At 40.6% G+C, this 19,086-nt stretch overlaps 1 protein-coding gene across 2 annotated transcripts in view; it reads right to left on the reverse strand.

The window, feature by feature from the left end:
* ZDHHC2 (zDHHC palmitoyltransferase 2) overlaps window positions 1-18,114 on the reverse strand; it is a 34,183-nt gene extending 16,069 nt beyond the window's left edge. For both annotated transcript variants that reach the window (XM_082052060.1, XM_082052061.1), the window contains exons 1-5: window positions 17,886-18,114; window positions 7,717-7,743; window positions 4,556-4,650; window positions 1,054-1,174; window positions 41-110 (exon numbers count right to left, since the gene is read on the reverse strand). In XM_082052060.1, coding sequence (XP_081908186.1) covers window positions 41-110; window positions 1,054-1,174; window positions 4,556-4,650; window positions 7,717-7,743; window positions 17,886-18,057 — 485 coding nt within the window. In that variant the 5' untranslated portion in view covers window positions 18,058-18,114. The remainder of the gene's footprint in view (window positions 1-40; window positions 111-1,053; window positions 1,175-4,555; window positions 4,651-7,716; window positions 7,744-17,885) is intronic.
* Between the last annotated feature and the right edge of the window lie 972 nt (window positions 18,115-19,086).

A 19,086-nucleotide genomic window follows, 5' to 3' on the forward strand; every position in this document is an offset into this window, starting at 1 on the left:
CATTTATTCAGAAAACCACTTATTTAAAATATTTTCTTACTTGTCGCATACAGAGCAGTGATGGCAACGATCTGGTTTTACAAGGTGGCATCTGTCACAGTATCTGATCGCTAAAGAAAAAAGTTCTAAGATTAGATCTCAATGTACAGTTACACATTTTGATTCTAAAGTCTGATCAGAAGTAAATACTGGAAGCTCAGTCCATCAGAACCCCCAGAAAAGCATTTCAGCACGATCAGAAGCAGCTGCAGAATGCTAAAGCATTCTTTATGTACTTGCAATGCTGAAATTTAGCAGAGTGAACCCAAAAAGCTCAGTTTCTGCAATCTCTGCTGATCATGCTGATCAGGGTTTTTTCTTCCAAACACTTCAGCTCTGCAAACCAACCAACAAACCAACAAAACCCTCACTAGACTGGAAAACCTTTAAAGACTGTTCAACAATACAGCTATTTTAAGCTATTATTCTAACAGATTTAATTTACTATATGAGATTATCTCTTGCATTTGCTTGCCTAGCCAGCATTCACAAACTTGCAATATCATTACATTAACTCTTAGTTTGGAAAAACTTTTGTTCCTGAAACTGAACAACCAACAACTAAAACAGTAATGGTTTCTTACTATGATCTATCTAGCTATACATGACATGCAGAAAGTGATTAATTTGTTATTACGTTATTTTTTTAACTTACAAAAGGAGAAGTGAAGTTTATGCAATTAAAGACTGCTACAGCTTCCTCTGCATCTTTTTTGTATTACAAGGTATTTCTTAAATTCACTTTGCAAACATTTAGCAAGGTATTGCCAATCTACTTTAAAATCATAAATTGTACACAGCAATCACTTTCCAATGATCTTTTCACTGAGTAAGAGTAGCTGCATAAAGCTACACAAAAGTTAAGTCCTTATGCCACTTCTTTATTTTCTGAAGTATGAAAAGTAGTTCTTCCCAGCAACCCAAACCCTTGATTTTTTTTTTTTTTTTAATGAGTTTAGGTAGCCAAGTATATCAAGACACCTGCCTTCAGTGGTCTCCTGAACACCTATTTACCTCCAGACATTGTCCGTGTGTAGATAGGAAGATCCTTGGCTGCTCGTCTTAAGACTTCTTGCTGGGATTCACCTCTAGGCTCCCTCTCTAGGGATTCCTTGTCTGAATATGATAGATGAAACTGGAATAATTTTTAAAATCAAAGATATGTTTTAGCAAATTTCAAGTTAAATAAATACCTGTAGAGATGTAAAGAGAAACATTCATTACACAAAGATGGATTACCAGCACATGCAAGGTATTACAACAAATAACTCAGTGTTCCTAAGGCCACTAGTTTAGTTTATGGCAATTGAAGACAAAATTAATAATATTTCTGATTTGGTATTGATGCAATGCTGAATGCTTCGCTTCCAGAAGTAATAAATGACACTTTTCAAGAGGAGGATCAAGAGCCTACTATTCTCTTGAAAAGTGAGTTAGTTTACTTCTATAATACTAAATATTAGCTTGTCAATATAAGCTAGGGATGTCAGTCTTCAACTGAAATACAGTACTAGTAATAGCAGAAAAAAATAGCTTTATTTCTTTATTTCTCTTCTGGTGTCTGGCATTTTCCCTTCTATTCTTTGCCACTGAAGAGCTGCTGTTTTCTTCACACAGGTGTTAGGATGTATTTTTACTTCAGAGACCGGCTGAGGGAAGGAAGAGGTGCGTGTCCTGTATGACATAAAAACCATGTTGAAACATCTTCCTGTATGAAAGGACAACTTCTGTCCTTGCCCAAATGGCAATGACAAACATTGCTCTAGAAGGAGCTGAGAGGGGAAAAATAACTGAGAGAGAAGCATGGTATACACTATTTCCAAATTTCTTATAAAGTCCTCTGTAACACAACAACATAGTCAGCTTTGTTGCTTCTAGAAATGGGCAGATGCCAAAGTTTTCGGTGTCTTTATCAGAGAAACAGGACACAAAATCACCTCTGAAAAGAAGTCCACACATGGTAGGAGGAGTGGCTGTCTCTAACCTGCGCCAGAAATAGAAGCCCTCTGCATAGCACTTATGTCTACAGAAATACTAGTCATTATAATATTAAATTTTTTCCTAAATTAAAGTGATGCATGTAAAACTAAGACAGCAGTCAGAAACATACAGGTTAGGAGCCTATTCTCACCTCCATAGAGAAGGCACCACTCTACTTCCCTGAACAGGTTCCCCATCTTCTAGCAGAAGCTGGAGGTTCACTGTTCAGCATGACTTTCTCAGGTCACTTCTTATTTTTTCCCAAGCAAGAATGCACTCTTGCTAATAATGGAACTGATTTATATGGGGATACCTAGGATTTCTCACTGCAGAAACTTGCTTCAGAATAGTTTTTTTTTTCAATGCTTCCTGTATGACATACATAGAGCTATTGCTCCATCATTTTGTATTGGTTCTTGGAGTAGTCCTAAGTCTACACCACCTTCCTGCCTGGGAAATCATAATCTCTCCCACTTTGATGCAATGCTTGTATATAGCTGGTGCACACGGGTGCAGAACAGCACACGTTACAGGGAAGTCTCTCAAACTCTGTTCAAGAGACACTGCAGCCAGAAGACTCCTTCACCACAGATCCTCAACTACAGCAGTCCTCTTCTACCACTGAGAGAAGTTCCTAACTCATAAGCTCTCACAAGAGAGAAGAAAACCTTCTATGCAAAAGCTCTACAAAGCATATGGGGTAGTACACTACTGCTTGAGTCTCAAGTGTTTCTCTGGACATATAATTTCCAATATGGGAGGGTTGGGGATAGCACTTTGAACTTCAGAAGAAAAATGTCAGATTAGCAATATTTTGAATTCCAAGCCACAGCAATGGAACTTCAGTGCTTTTTATAGGTGTAAAAAGGTGAAATAAGCTTAAAAAGAAATATATAGGCAGTGTGGCCTGCACCAGCCGCTATATTAATAAGAGCAAAACACAAAAGCCGTATTTGTTTTTCAGTCTTCAAATGAGTACTTGTGTTAGTTGATAAGTCAAGTTCAGTTTAGTTGGAAGGACATCCTTTTACATTTACAGACTTCATCCTAGAAACTGGAAGCCAAGCAGTAACTTAACATTACAAAATATCCTAATTAAATTTTAAAAATACTTCTCTAGTAGATCAGGAAAATGACACGAAACAACAAAAGATGTCACTGCCAGCAACACTCTGTAAATTCAAAGAACACAGGAACACCACATGTTGCTTTCTATTACCCAGCTTTAATACTCTGAATATCTCATTTGAGGTTCTCCAGTAGCATTGTATGGTGGCTTTAGAATGTCACTATAATTACTAAGGATTTGTCCAAATGTTTTTAAAGTCTTTTATTGGCATCAGCCCAGTGATTTGAAAACCCTTCTAATTACCACTACAGTCACCATACAAATGCATATATTTTGCTCTGTAATTATCAAATGAAGCAGTTTCTTAATTTGTTTCCCTGCTCTCCACCCCAAATTCAAGGAAGATGCCCAATACTTTGAATGATCTACTTGTTTCCACAATTACATATCTTATTAGTGAATTAAAACCTCTGCACAACAGACAGTAGAAATCACAAGCTATTTATTTTGTGTTGGCATGATAGTTATAGGAGCTACAGTTATGAGTCCATTCTGAAGGAAGTATTGGCTTTGTGAATATTTCAAACTCCAAAGCTGCCATAGCATGATTCCTTGTGATGTTAGAGGTTGTGTGACATAGCAGCTGCTGAGGACTTTGGGGTTTCTCTACAGAAGCTGGATGGAAGAGGCCAAAAGCTTGTTCTGGTTGTACCAAGCTGTATGGGGAAGAATTCCATCAAGACCATGACAGTTTTTTGGTTTTTTTTTTTAATGTTAAGAAGAATGTGAAATTAAAATACAAATAATACTGAACTACAAGCTATTATTTTGAGGTGACATCATGTTGAATATGGTTTTGTATCTTAATATTCTCCAAGACAATTGGATCCTTCTTTAACATTCATGTACTAGATGGATTTAAGATTTGGCGTATATATTTACCTCAGACCTCTCTTCCATGCAGCTGTTCTACACTAGCTCTGTTCCCACTTAGTCAGCCGTGGCTTCCTACTGTCAGCTTACCTGATTATGTGTTCACATCACAACCAAATTCCTTCATACCAAAACAGATGGGAAAGAAGCTTTAAGTTAGAGGGCAACAGACAGATGCTGACAGGCAATGTAAGTCTTAAACACAAAAATACTTTTTTTTCCCCATATAAAAGTATGCTTTAAGCTGCTAGTTACAATAACTCGTATTTTTCAAGTGCAGAGGCTTTTTCTTTTTAATATCATCAACATTAGGTAAATTTTCAAATCTATTAAAATCATTTTAAAACTCAAGAGCTGGTGTAATTTTTTTTGTCTTGTTCATTACACTGCTTGCAATCTGACTCCTATTCAGAAGCTGTAACTGCCATCTGTATTTTTCTACACAGAGTAAAACTACATGTCTAAGTTATTCAAATACTACAAAATCAGGCATTTGACTAGGCTGTTTCAGAAACAAGAGTTAATTTATCTTACTTCTTTTGAAGGGTTCATTGGTAGCGTAAAGATTGTTTTCCAATATGACCAGACGAACAGCACGAAAAATATGTGGTACGCAACCAGGCACACAACTAAAATAAAAAAAGGAACAGAATTAATACAAACAGGCCAGTGATATCATAGTTCTTACAAACAGATGCCGTACGTATCACAAATAGTTAGTCTAACAAATGTAAAATACATTGGTTCTGCAACAAAAATATTGCACAGCAACTTTACATGAGACAAATATGGAATGAACGGGGAAAGTCATGATACAGGCTACATACATTACAGAAATCTGAGGGGAATGGTTAATAGCCTATTGCAGCCCCATAACTATCAAGCAAGCACTCTGCCTTCATGCATCTGTTAAATCCTATTTAACTGCTTTGTCCCTGGTTTTCAGCTTTATAAACCATGTAGGGGCACTGCTAGCCATACACACACACACATAAATTCCAAACCCCCAGTTTCCCCTGAAAAGGAAGCATAACTGCCTGAACAACAGCTACAGTGCAGAGAGTCTCTGAGTGGATAAGCACATGATACTTGAGCAGTAACCATAACCAGTTCATTTGTTTTGCTAGATTTTCAGGAAGGAGGACAGCAGCATGTTTTTTTAAAAACGTGCATGTTCTTTCAATCCAAATGTTAACTCACTGCTTTGTATTCTTCACAGCCAGTGATTTAAGATTTTTTTAACAGACACCAGTCAGCTGAATTATTCTTCTAGAATATGGAAGGTAACATCGACTTTTCCAGAGAGCCTGCCATGGGTGGATAAGTGTTTCCATTTAAAAACTCTCGCTGTACTAAGCAATTCACTACAGTAAGTAGTAAATCCAAAACTTGTATCCCCTGATTAATATGCTCTAATGCACAAGAAAGTGTATTTCCATGGATTTTATTTCCTCAGGCAGAGAAGCTGCAAATAAAGGACAGCTAGGACAGCAACAGTGAAAAACATTATTTCCCTGCTGTACAGATGAACTCAGATCATAGAGAGCTCATGGTTATATGGAAGCTATATGGTCAAATAGTCTTTACACAATTTCTATAAATTCCTAAGATCATCGAAAAAATTATAAAGGGAAACTTGTGTACTTTCACTACACAATCTGAAATATTGTCCTCATATGTTTAGTCTCACTAGGCAGTTAAAAAAAAACCAATAAACAAAAGCTAACAAAATCTGAAAAGCAGCACTGTACAAAGCTTTTGGGATGACAAGAGAAAAGAGCCATATGCCATGTCCATAAACTGAAAAAAAAAATCTCATCAGTATAGTGACAGAACTGGACTCGACATCAAGCACAATATCCCAGCTTACTCTAAATTACCATCTTGTTATTGCACAAGCATCTGGCAGGAGTGCTCTGCATTTTCATCACAACATTTCTATCAACCCTAAAAAATCCCTATTTGCTCCAGCAAAATGATTATTTTTTTAAACAACAGTATATTCATAGCGTAAGGTGAGCACAAGGTAGGGCAAGTTACATCAGTTCTGTACACTGTTTGTTTACTAATCTGCATCTATATTTTATTGTTGTGAGAATAATAATAACTGTGATTGGTAAGAAAATACCTGTTTCATGCATTAAAAAAAGACTACGGGAGGAAGACAAAAATTTAGCCTAACAACATTATCCCATGTTTCTCCTTTAAAAAGTCTGTATAAGACTTAAGCTCTTCTTTGCTTTTGCACCTCAGTTCTCCAATCCAGGCCAGGTCCCAACCGGTCTCTTCTGCCAGGTGACCTACCCAGCAGTGTCCCTGCCCCGCAATGGAGACCCTGAGCCACCCATATGCTCCACTGGATCTGTGGGTGTTGAGGGTCCAACAGAAGAACCACAGTTCCCTTGAGACAGAAAAATAAGAGCTGTCTGCAGCTCCCTGGGCAGAAATCCTTCTATTTTACACTTAAAAAAACGACCAACACAAACAAACAAACAGAAAACCCACTACAAAACAAAACCACAAACAAAAAACAATCAACCAAAAAAACCACAAAAGCCACACGCCAAACACCCCAAAACCTAAAACCCCCAAACCAATGGTTTGAAGGCAACCCATTTACAAATAGCTAGCAGAGCTAGAGTTGCCTGAAAATATGCAGCAACCTGTAATAGGGCTGAGCCACATTTGCCCAGTTTCCACCCCTGAAAACACTTAGGGCAGAAGTACAGCCAAAGTAAAGACCTTCTGACTGGCTGATGCTCACCAGGGCTTTGAGCAGCTAAAAATAAGGAAATTTAATGTTCCCCAGTGCATTTTGCTGGTAATTCTAATTTGCTTTGTGAGCAAAGCCTAAAATCACATTGGTCTCCCCACATACATACTATAGAGTGGCAATAAACTGGAATTATTTCAAAGTTTTTAGGTGCCGAAGTTTGCACATACACTTATTCACGCATATGGGGGGAAGAGGAAAGATCACTGAACTGAAAAAAGTTTTTCAAGGAAATGTTTCTTGACTGGTGCACACACTTTCTGAAGTGAGGAAGTCTCAAATGACTTAATAAAACCTACTGGAATTACACAAATGTAAAAAGCAAATAGCTTGGCTCCTAACTGCCACCCCTTCCTCCAAAAGCTCTGCAGCCCCACACTTTACACTTCCATGTTGCGCTGTGTATTAAAATAGCATCTGAAGAAGCAATCTAAATATGCTACAGCCTCGGGGTAGGAAGTCTAATGACAGCTAATCAGGCAGTTTTATTCTCTTCTGAAAAGGTTATGTATCTGAAGGATTCTGTTTCTTCAAAGTCACTGGCTAAAATTAAACTGCTGAAAAAAAATCATCTCCCATTTAAGTATGTTGCACTCTGCATAAATACCTTGCTCATCTTTAGAGTTTCTGGTTTTACAAGAGCTTTCTTTGTTATGAATAATTTTTTTTTTCAAAAGAGAATATAAGGATTATTCTAATTGACACTTCAGAAAGACAGTAAGTAAAAAGTTCTAATTTTTCTAATTTCTATTTGGAATGGCTAAAGCAATATACAGAAACAGTAAGATAATAAAAAGAGCTGAAGAACACAAAAAATACACCTACTTAAAATAGGTTAGATCTGTATCTCAATTTTACTAGTAAACTACTATATTACTCTGATATATGAATTCCACTTATAAACTGCTAATGAAAATCTTACCTTTTTCTCCAATATTTGTCATTGTCACTGAAAAATGAGAAAAAAAAAAAGAAGAGTAAAAATTACGTTTAAATAGCAAGTTATGAAACTGAATAATTTAAACTTTTGTTTTTCAACTGAAGAGGGAAGAGTAATTATTAAAGAACACAAGTTTAAGGCCACACACTATCAAGCTTTTATGCTGTTTACATTCATCACAAGAATAGGTAGACAATGCTAATTGCTTGTAAGGTTTGTTGGCTCCCATTCCCAGGCTCAGCTCCTGAGAACTCACGCCTTGAAGTTGCCCAAGCTTGACCCAAGAAAAGCCATGTCTGAAGAACAGTTATTTCTTTAATTGTGGTTGTACAGGTTTTACTGTTTATATATGTTCTGTTCTTGAGGTGGAGGTGTCAGACTCCAAAACTGGTTTTGCCACCAATACTCAGTGATACCTCAGATCTCAGATAAAAGTTGCATTTCCTTTAAGAAACTGCCCATGGATTACAGGATTTGGGGATCGTGAGAGAGTAAGAACAGCACAGGTATGTCAGGCATGGAATGGAGTACACAGGTATCAGCCACCACATTTATGAAAGAGAATAAATCTTCTTACACCCATATTCCACTCTCAGTCATATTATTAAAAACAAACAAACAAAAAACAAACCCACAACAGATATCACAGAAAGAGAACAGAAACTCGATCGTATTATTGAAAAAAATAACTCTTCCCTTTCCACCCAAACCACTCCAGCACACATTTATCCATCCCAGTTAAGCAGGCTACAAACTGAAATATGCTGGCAACTACAATTGCAAGCAAGAGGACAGTGGCTACATAGATGTCTCATCTGCTTGTTTTCTTAACAAAAAAGGCTTCACAAGGCTGCTCTCCAAAGAGCAAGCACAAGGCAGCTCCTGTTGAAAGGCCAACCACCCATGTCATCCTACTTCGGCATATTAAACCTAGGCTTGATGAGAAGAGTAAATGTGACTATTTAAATCTATCTTGCACAATTCAGGGATCTACTGTGGGACCAGTGCTGCTCAACTCCTTGGCTAATGCTCTGGAAGCATGAACACTCATCAGGTTTACAGATGACAACATGTTGGCGACACCAGCTGGTATGCTCATGTACAGGACTGCCGTCCAGAGGGAGCCAGACAGGCTGGAGGAACAGGCCCACCAGGACCTCCAGGGAAGAGCAGCTGGGTTCTTCATAATGGTGCAAGGGTGGGAGGACAAGAGTCATAGGAATAAGCTGAAAGGAGAAGATTGGATTTGATACAAGGAAAAACTTTTCCACCATGAGAACAGTTCACCAGTGGACCAAGTTGCCCACACAGGTTTCACAGTCTCCATCTCTGGAGTTTTTCAAGACTCAACCAGACAAAATCCTTAACAAGCTGGACTGATCTTACAGCTAACCCTGCTTTGATCAGGAGGTTGGACTAGAGGAGCTGGGGTCCCCTCAAACATGAATCATTCCATGAGTATATCATTATAAAATAGGTCTATTAAAATGGATATTTGACTATAGCTCTACCAAAATGGGCATCTATTTTACCAGAAGAAAAACAGTAAATAAGCATGTTTATGAAGTTCCTCACAAAAAATCAGAAAGACATCACAGAAGTTGCACAAGCAAACTCTATTCTGTCCTCAGTTTTCTACTTCACCTAAGAAAAATCTTTAGAGCTTGATAAACTAAATATCCACCTAGACAACTGCAGGAACATGCATACACATTTCACTCTGAGGAGCAGAGATGTTGCAGTAAAACAATGCACAAAAATTGTAAAATTATAAGTAAACAGCCATTCACCAGAAAAAAGCAAAAGACATCTTTGGAGTCAACCTGCAATGTGAAAGCGCTGGAGCTCTCAGATTAGGACAAACCAGTCACTGCTCAGATTCTGTTTTTCTTTCTCCACTTGGTATGGTCAGAAAGTTATGCAGAAATTTTGCCAGTCTTCTTGGAATGACTGCTCTCTGCTAATTAAAAAGCCATAGCCAAGCATACATTGCAGAACTACCAGTTTCAAAATTGTATCTACTTAACCAACCTTTCACAATGATTTGTGGTATTTTCCTCTCCTAGCAGGGGAATGGCACAGGGCACTGCTGTGAAAGCAGCTGTCATCTTTTTTCCCCCTTAACCTTGGATAAAATGTATTAATTAATGTGTTTTAGACTTATTTTCTGCCCAACAATAACTAATCCACATATCTGTGAGGGACCAACACAACTAATAAATTCAAATTTAATAATTTCTACCTGACTGCAAGCTTACACCTTTTCAAAGTTTCTGTCCACTGCCCAGATGAAATGCCCTCTTTAGAGTCTGCACCTGCTCGGTGGACAATCTTTTCAACTCTTGTGGTATCTAGCTTAGAAGCCAAATCTTCCTGACAGTCAGGAGCTGCACACCACAAAGGCTACAACATGAGTGCCCAAAGACATCCAGTTAATGCCATTAGGGTGAGAATGAGCTTTTTGGATACATCTCGTCATTTTAACCTCTTTTACCACCTGACCATAACTCAGAGTTATTTCATATCCTCCCAAGCTGCAACCACAGTAAGAGACCAAGGCAGAAGAGGTCAGGCTGAAGAGGGATGCCAGATCTTCAATCTTACCATGATTTTCTCCACAATTACTGCAGCTGGTGTTTAGGAGGAGACTGGCTGTGCTGCTTAACGAACATCCCGTCACACAGTGACACAGAGGAATATGCAAGATATCCAATAACCTGCAGCTTTTCCCAAAGTGAAGTATGACTCCTGCAAATACCCTTCTAAATGGCCTTTGAGGATGGCTCCCTGAAGGGGGGTATAATATGTGGGAAAGTAACAGACAGGCACCTGCAGGACCACAGAGGTTATAAAGGGGATTTTGTTTGGTTGGTTTGGTTTGGTTTGTTGTTGGTTTGGGGTTTTTGTTTGGTTTTGTTTGTTTTGTTTTCACAAATGTAGCAGAATTGACTCACAGAAAAAAAAATAGCCCTTGCAAATCAAACTCTCTCTTAAATTTTTATTAAAGGTTAAACTCACTCTATTTGTAGCATGGCTTCTTAGGGTAACCACTTGTAAGTTTAAAATCACACTATTTAAGTGCATGGAAAGTAATTTTCTAACAAGAAAAAAACCTTTCATTTTGGATTTGATTAAATAAATGTTTGCTATTTTTTCCCACCTTCTGAACAGCACACAGGATATATTTATTTAAACGAAATTTTATATTTTTCAGTAGATACAGTGACACGGCATTGCTATATTATTCAATAGTATTTGATCACATAGTCTTCTGTGAATCACCTATAAGAGTCTTTCTGGCAATTTTCTCATTTCTCTTCGAAGGGTTTATATTCACTGCTGGTAGTGCACAGAAAAGTAGGTCAGGCTGTGCAGCCTGTCATTAATAAATATCAGCTTAAATGTTGCAAATTCACTTACCAGTAGTCGAATAGCACACAAATAATAAAAGTAAAAAGTACTTCTGTCTACAATGACTAAAATAACCACCAAGGACACACCAATCCCAACCGTTAAGCAATTTCTACAATCTGGGAGGAAACAGGGTAAAACCCTTTGAGAGAGGAATGGAATGATAGCTTATGTATATTTAGAGATAGAGATAATTATAAAACCATGACCTGTCTTCAAGAAGTCATTAAAAAGTTACAGCTCTGCTCGCCTGAGATTCTGCAGGGGCCAATTTCATTAAGAACCAGCCTTCCACTGCTGAAGTGTCAGGATGCCATTTACAGTTCCGTTCCAGCAGACTATCACATAATTAGAGCCTCTCAGTTTCATTAGGCAGCTTGCAGACAGTGCTCATCAGAGTTCGGGATCAGGCTGGGACATATATGGGACTTCGGCCAATGCAGATGCCCATTTCCTGAGCCAGCAACATCGTTCCCCACTTTCCTTGAGCCACAAGCAGCCAGAAGCAGGGACTGCACATTCAGTAGTCAGTGCTGCTGAACAGCCTGTGCTTGCAAAAAACAACTGGGATTGAGGACAAAAAGCTGTGTTACAGAAGACAAGAAAAAGTCTAGGATGAAGAGGACACGAAGAGAAGCCTGGGGAGTTCATCCCACGCTTGCTGGTAGTCTTCCTCATGGGGAGAAAGTCATGCAGCATTAGGAATGCTGCCTTGGCAGGCAAAGATGCACCATAGTATCTCAAAATTGCCTGCTAGAACTCCACCACCAAATTAGTTTGCTAGGAAGAGAATCACATAGCCAGGCACCTTGCACTGGGTCAGACCTCAATTCAGTAATAGAAACGGATTTCCCATTTCTTGAGTTACGTCTCATTTTCTCTAGAAATCTTTATTCTCACTCACCCATGGAAAAATTAAGTCAGCATCTATCCCCATATAGCCACGGACATGGCAAGACACATTGCTACCAAAAACCCCAAATTATTTTGGAAGACAAAATTAATGTAAAAAAATTGCATTGTTTTTCTAACATTAAATTCTGCATGACCTCTAAATCCAAAATCAAAGTTCCTGAACAGTAAATGTAATGACTAGATAAAAGACTGGAGAAAGCAATTAATTTTTAAAGCTTTGATGGAAGTGGATATACAAAATCTTGCTTCCATATTTTATGTACATTTTTAAAATATTTGAAACTCTGAAACGGGAAAATAAGATACATCTGATTCAGAGACTCTGCAGCCACATCTATAAATAGCATACTCTCAAACTTTTCTACAATTTAACATCTTGGATCTGATTCACAAAACTAAGTACATATTTTATCTTTATAGCATACTTGAAACTGTAAAACACTGATCTATAGATGCAGTTTAACTCAGCTCTCTGCACATATAGAAGTGTTTTATAGGTGTGACAAGTGTTCTATCCTTGTCTGCAGTAGTCCTTTAGAAAAAAAAAAATCAGTACTTGCAATAAAAACTACCTTTTGGCTAGACAGAGCAATGATTTGCATTGATTCACAGTGACAAGGTGCAGACTTGGACACCACCACTTCACTTAATGACAAAAGTAAAAGAAATAATTATTTCTGGGAGATTTGATGTTGGCATAAATAGTTGTCAATAACCCAGACATTTGGATTTGACAGTATCTGTGAAAGTGTCAGTAAGTTCATTTTCACCTCTAATGCTGTGTCCATCAAACTACATCACCACCTACCCGGCAGCAAGCTGCTATTCAATACCTTTTTAGTAAGGTCACAAAACCATTGCTTTTGAACGGAGTATGCCCAAGATTTGACCTAATTTTCATCTTTATAATCTTCCCATTTAATTTCCAAGCCACAGGGACTACCTGAAGAGTAAAGGCTACTTCTACAGAAGTTGTATGACCAGATCCTTTTTAGCAAACAAAGAGTACACCCTGACAAGTACATCTATTCAAGCTGTTATGTATCAAGCAGTGTTAAATCTTTAACTGAAGAGACAATCTCATCTAATAATTTTATCTTCACCACAGACCTTAGGTTTTCAACTAAAACCCATGATTTAAATTTCAAGACATAAAACCCATAGCTAGCAGACTAGACACTATAGGAGAGACAACCAGTCACAATTAACAAAGACTTCAGTTCCGCTTCAGAAGTGGAGAATGGCAGCTGCCTTTGAAAATCTGAGAAAGAAACCAAATGACATTTTTAAAAACACCAAGGAGTTGTGCTGGCTAAAACTCAGAAGCCTATTTTACTTCAGCTGCCAGTTGGGAAACTTTTCTATAAGTACCCAGGGATTTGAGAAGATAAAAAAGGTGGTGTTTGCAAAACATGGTAAAAAATACAAATATGCTTTCAACAAAATCCTTTGCTGCCTTAGCACCGCAATGTACAGGCAGGGTGTTTAACCTGTATTTGACAACAGCCAACTGCAGCGTTACAATGCACTTGTATTTCTATAGCCCAATGTAAGCTGTAATTACAAGACATGAGCAGTAAGTACCATAAATCCTTTGATCCACTTGGAGAACATACTGAGCAACGAACTCAAATCCAGTTGACCAAATCTTGAGTCCCACAATTTTTTTTTCTTTTCTTTTTTTTTGGCTGTCAGCTTCCATCTTCATACTTTCTGCTGCTTCTGATCCCTTGATCATGCTGTGCCATGCCTCCAGGGCACTCATTAGTTCTCCTTCTAAACTGTGATGAATGAAGCACCTTTTATCCTGCTATAATTCCATTCCACTGATGTTACACAGAGTCAAAAACCTGAATTCAGCACTAACCAATATGGTCCTCCAGCAAAAATCTTTCACAGTCATTAACACCTTTAGCAGTTGGGTGTCACTGCATGTTTTTCTGTTCCACACTGAAGGTAGGGGCAGAAAGATCCCAGTCACATATTTTACTCCAAAAGCAAAGACGTAGCTTATGAGGTCTCCTGACTGTATCGGGAATGTCTTGTTGTCCCCCTTTTCAGCTATGCTGAAGTCCCTCTCTCCCAAACCAGTCAAATCACTCAGCAGGTAGGAGTATTTCCTCCCTTTCCCCTCACTCAAATAGTGAGGAAACACTTATTGCTTATTTTTGTTTCACAGCAAATATATTTCCCTTCTTCAAAATTACAAATTCAAGCTGCATTTTCAGACAGGATTCCCTGACCAAGCACATTATCCTTAGAATTAAAATCAGTGACACGTAAAAACAGATCAAAACTGAACATACACAACCAATTTGTATTTTTCAGATAGTCCTTTCATCAGCATACTTGATATTGTCACTAAAAACATGCCACAGCACTGTAAAATTTTCACATTTTCCTTCTTACATGCAACTCCAAATCACAAACCAGTAGGAAAACAAAACAAAACAAAAACCAAAAGGATCTCAACATCCCAGTTTGCCAAGAACATATTTGACAAACAACTGTCACAAACAGTGCAAATAACTACTGGTTCTGCCTTACCAAAGCATGAAGTGGGTAACTACTCTAAGTCCCAAATATTTCTGCTAACCCGGATTAGAGATACACATAAGAAGGAAGGTACAAGAAAAAAAAAATTCTTTCACATGCAGAGTTTATGGAATCCAGTATGTATTTTCAGAGTACAGGAGCAAGGATGTAGGGGCCAGGGGAAAGAATTCCAATTGCACTTCAAGTTGTTGTTGTTCCATATATCCTAGGTTGACATTTCAGTAGCCTCAGGTATCAAAGTTCAATGTACTCATTGTATGTCGCCTGTATTTCCTCATCTTTTTTAGAGGAAGAACAATAAATCAGTAACCCTCAAGTTTTCATAAACATACTTGATTATTTTTAAGGGAAAGAATACTTAAGGGCCCATTAATTTTAAACATAAAGGAAATTATTTGGAGAAAAAAGACAACTGCTACTGCCAGACAGGGGCCATGAGATGACAATACTGGCAAAATGAAGAGAATGGAACTGGATTAGAGAGAGGCAATTTTTAGTCAGGTATTTTAAAACCAATTCATTTACATATTTATGTCCAGCATTCTATAACCAGCAGGAAGAAGACAACAATTTGTTAGTGTTCAATACCTTTTTCCTTTTCCTTAAAGGTTAAAGCAGCATGAGCACTTAACTGAATCAACTAATTTAAAAAAGCAGTCAGAATTCTAGACATGGTAATAGTACAGTTAAAAGTTGCAGATTCCTTTTTCTGTTTCTAAAACTTTTTGTGTTGTTTCTACAATGCTACTCCATACTGTAACTACTCAGCTTTAGGGGTGAAGGGGGTCACCTCAGTAGGTTTTTTCTTTTTTTTTTTTTTTTTTTTAAATGTAATGTCTCTCCTACAACATTCAGTTGAAATTGCAAAAGACATTCAAAATACTACATTTGCAACACTTTCTCATTATTGAAAGCTCAAAGAAACCACTTACATTACAACTATGCAAAGTCCTTGCTAAGTCCTACTGCACAATGGTTAACATTGTTTCCTGTACGTTGTCATCAGCATCAATGACAGTAAGCTGCAATAAAATAAGCAGCTATATATGTCCTCGTTAGCAGTCAGTGCTGCAGGAATGAAAGATGCACTGAGCAGACAGGCTGGCTTCAAAGCGCTAAAATGCTTACAGGCTATTCCTGCCGTTGGCTTTCGTTCTCAGAGTTGTTAGCTATTCCTTCTGTTGTTTACACTAAATATTCATTAATAAGACGAGACATATGTTTATTTTATCTTAGTTTGCCAAAAACGAGGGAAAACATCCAGACAAAGATAAAACATGGAATTAGCGGAAGTCACAGACAACTATTATGCTGAATTTGAAAACTGGTGGACCAGGCAGAATGGGGAAGGGGAGGAAAGGCAGGGAACAAAAAAAAAAAAATCACCTTTGTCCATAGAAAGGAATTCAGTAAAAGATGTTTTAGCAGAGCCCCAGGATTCCCTCTTCCTCCCCACCCATTGAAGGCCTTTCGCTTTATGTGGTTATCAAGGAATTATGGTACCACAGTTTATAGTTTGAAGCAAGTTTCAAGCATGCCGTTTCCTTAAGAGGAATTTGCTTTCAGGTAAGCTAAAACCCAATCTTCTCTGTTAGATCGAATTATACAGAAGAAAAAATACAGCAGATCACTCAAACACTATTGTCTGAATCAAGGCTACTGTACTGTGTCAGCATCACGGGGCTGTGTACACTGGACGGATTTTAACTAGAGGGTCACTGTCCCCTGAAATGTCCTTGCCCTCCTCAATTCAGCTTACAGGTCCCCTTTCCAGGCTCTCTTGGTCAACTTCTCCCACAACCTCCCAGACAATTCGCTTCCTTGTGCTGGAGGCAGACACTTCAGTCCTCTCTTGAGAGCAACTCAAGTCCCACTTCCTAGTTGAAGAGCAGCATTTAACACTAGCAGATCTGAACGTTGTTAGTGAAAAAAAGATGTAAAAAGTCCACCTCCAATAAAGGAACCACACCAAGTGCTGGTATCTCCCTCCAAAACAGAAGTGTCTAGGCCTGGCAATCATTTTCTGCTTAATGTCTCAGCTGCTCAGCCAAGCATCTGTAGGACACCAATTTTATCACAGTCTTCTGTTAAAAGAAAAATAAATATCCAAAATTAGGTACCAGACTGCTGAGATTTTCAACATGAACAGCTGAAGTCTGGCAAAGTTAAGTAGGTATATAAATGCACTTAGCTTGAGTTGGGTGTTTTCCCCTCACTGCTGTTCCTTAGACACTAAATGACCAACAGTCCCTATGAACCTCAGCCACAGTCGAGGGGAAAGGGACGACAACAGCTACTTTGTATTCCTTTGTGACATTATTATAAAACTGTTTATGAAACATCAGTATGCTATGCATTAGCCTCTAAAATTCAAATATTAGATTGTTTGCTACAGGATATACCACAACAGAAACTGAAAATAATTCAAGGGAGCTTAGCAAGTTTGTCATTCAAGAAATCCTTTTGAGTCAACTACTCATATTCACACAATCACTCAAATCACACCCAGATCTCCAGTACGTGATTAATTATTTGCCTAACGCTAAGGAAGAGCCAAGGGGCACAGTCAGGATGACTTCCCAGTGACTTGCAGGCTGCTGATGCCAAAGAAGGATAAAGAAGTTGTGACAGCTGGGCATCTTCTAGATGACTGAAGAGTGGTGCTGGTATCCTCTGGGATTTTCTGCTACTCATTCCTGCTTCCATGTTCGCTGACAGAAGACCCTGTATATATGCGTGTATGTATATATGTGTGTGCTGTCACGCAGCGGAAGGGAAGAGACAGGTAACTTTGCTCATGCCACCTGCACAGAGAACCTCCAGCTCCCACGTTCAGGGTTGGAGTGTCACATGCTCCACACCCCACGGAGGAAAACACTCGTGACAGACAAGCTTGGTGCGATCGGCTCCCTCCTCGCATGGAAGTGGAAAACACGCGTGACCAGGTGGCGGGAGGAACACGGCAGCGCTGAGGCCCAGCGCGACTCCGGCCGTCCCGGGTGGGGGGCCGGGCTGCTGGTGGGGTTCGCTCCCCCAGGCTCCAGCCCGCCCAGTCCAGCCGGTCGCCGGCCGCATGCGGTGTCGCAGCCCCGGCCCGCGGGCGCGGCGGCCAGGGGTGGCCCCAGCGCTGATAAACAACACACGCCGCCGCCACCGCCCCCCGCCCCGCCAGCCCCGTCCCGGCAGGAGCGGGCGGTGGGAGCCCGGCTGCTCCCGGCGCCGTCCCGCGGGAGCCCGTCGCGCCCCCCGCCCGCCGCGGCGGCACTCACGCAGGCAGAGCTGGGTGACATAGGCGTAGTAGGACCAGCAGAGGATGCTGGAGATGAAGAGCACCGGCACCCAGTAGAGCAGCCGCTGGCAGCGCCGCCGCACGCCCCCCCAAGCGCCTGGCGCCCCGGCTGGTGGCGGCGGCGGCGGTGCCGCCATCTTCCCGCACCGCATCCCGGCCGCTCGCTCCGGGGGCCCGCGCCCCGGCCGTGCTCCCCGCCGGAGCCCGCCCCGGCCCCTCCCTCCCGCGCTGACAGGGCTCGCCGGCGCGGCAGGGCCGGCCGGGCCGCTCCTCCCACCGCCCGCCGCTCCCCTCCGGGGCAGGGCAGGGCAGGGGGGAAGGGCCGGCCGAGGGGCCACAGCGTCCCCTCCGGGACCGGCTGGCTCCGGGCGCCCCGGGCCTGGCCCGGGGGGGGAACGTTCCGCTGGCGCCTGTGAGCACTCCCTTGAAGCTTGGGGCCGGGCCCCGGGGCAGCTCAGCTCGTTAGAGAATGAGTTACGTGCCTCGGGCACCCGGCAGGTGCGGGAGCCTTTCGGCGCTACGTGGCCATCTGTTCCCGCTGAACTCCCGGTGCCCAGCACATCTTTTCCGCCTCTGGAGCGGGGATGGAGACACCTTGGGAATACTTTAAAACACTTGGTTAAGAAAAGCGCTGCTCTGTCTGCAAATAACGTTTCAGAATGACACATAACGAACAACAAGTGTGCAAGAGAGTCTGGGAGGTCTCGGTGACTGGCCCTGCGCATGGCGGGTGTTTGGCCAAAGGAAGGTATGGGAGGGTTGTGCTGACTCACTTTCCTGATGAGGCTTCACGTTACAGCCATCGTAACCAAACGCTTGTGGAATGCCATAGTAAACCCAGACTGCGCTGCAGTAGGTGCACCCAAATTGTTGCTGAATTATCCTTCCAGAATTAGAAATGCAGAGCATGGCCCACAGTATTCCTGCAATCTGCCAGAGTCTCTCACAGCATTGGCAGCACCGTAAGTAGGAAAGAGGTGGCTGATTAAAATGTGTTAGGGCTCGGAAAAAAGGCTTGTATAAGGTTACATGTAATCACAACCTGGAAGGTGTACAACTGCCATAGATTAAGAAACAGGCTGTGAAAGAGAAAAACTGAACAGAGAAAATATGACAACAACAATAGTAGGTGTACTGCCAGGTTCCAGAGTGCGAAACGGAGTTGCTAGTGTGTTCATTGA

Source organism: Streptopelia decaocto (genome assembly GCF_964273445.1).
Source record: "Streptopelia decaocto genome assembly, chromosome: 4".
Taxonomy (NCBI): Eukaryota; Metazoa; Chordata; class Aves; order Columbiformes; family Columbidae; genus Streptopelia; species Streptopelia decaocto.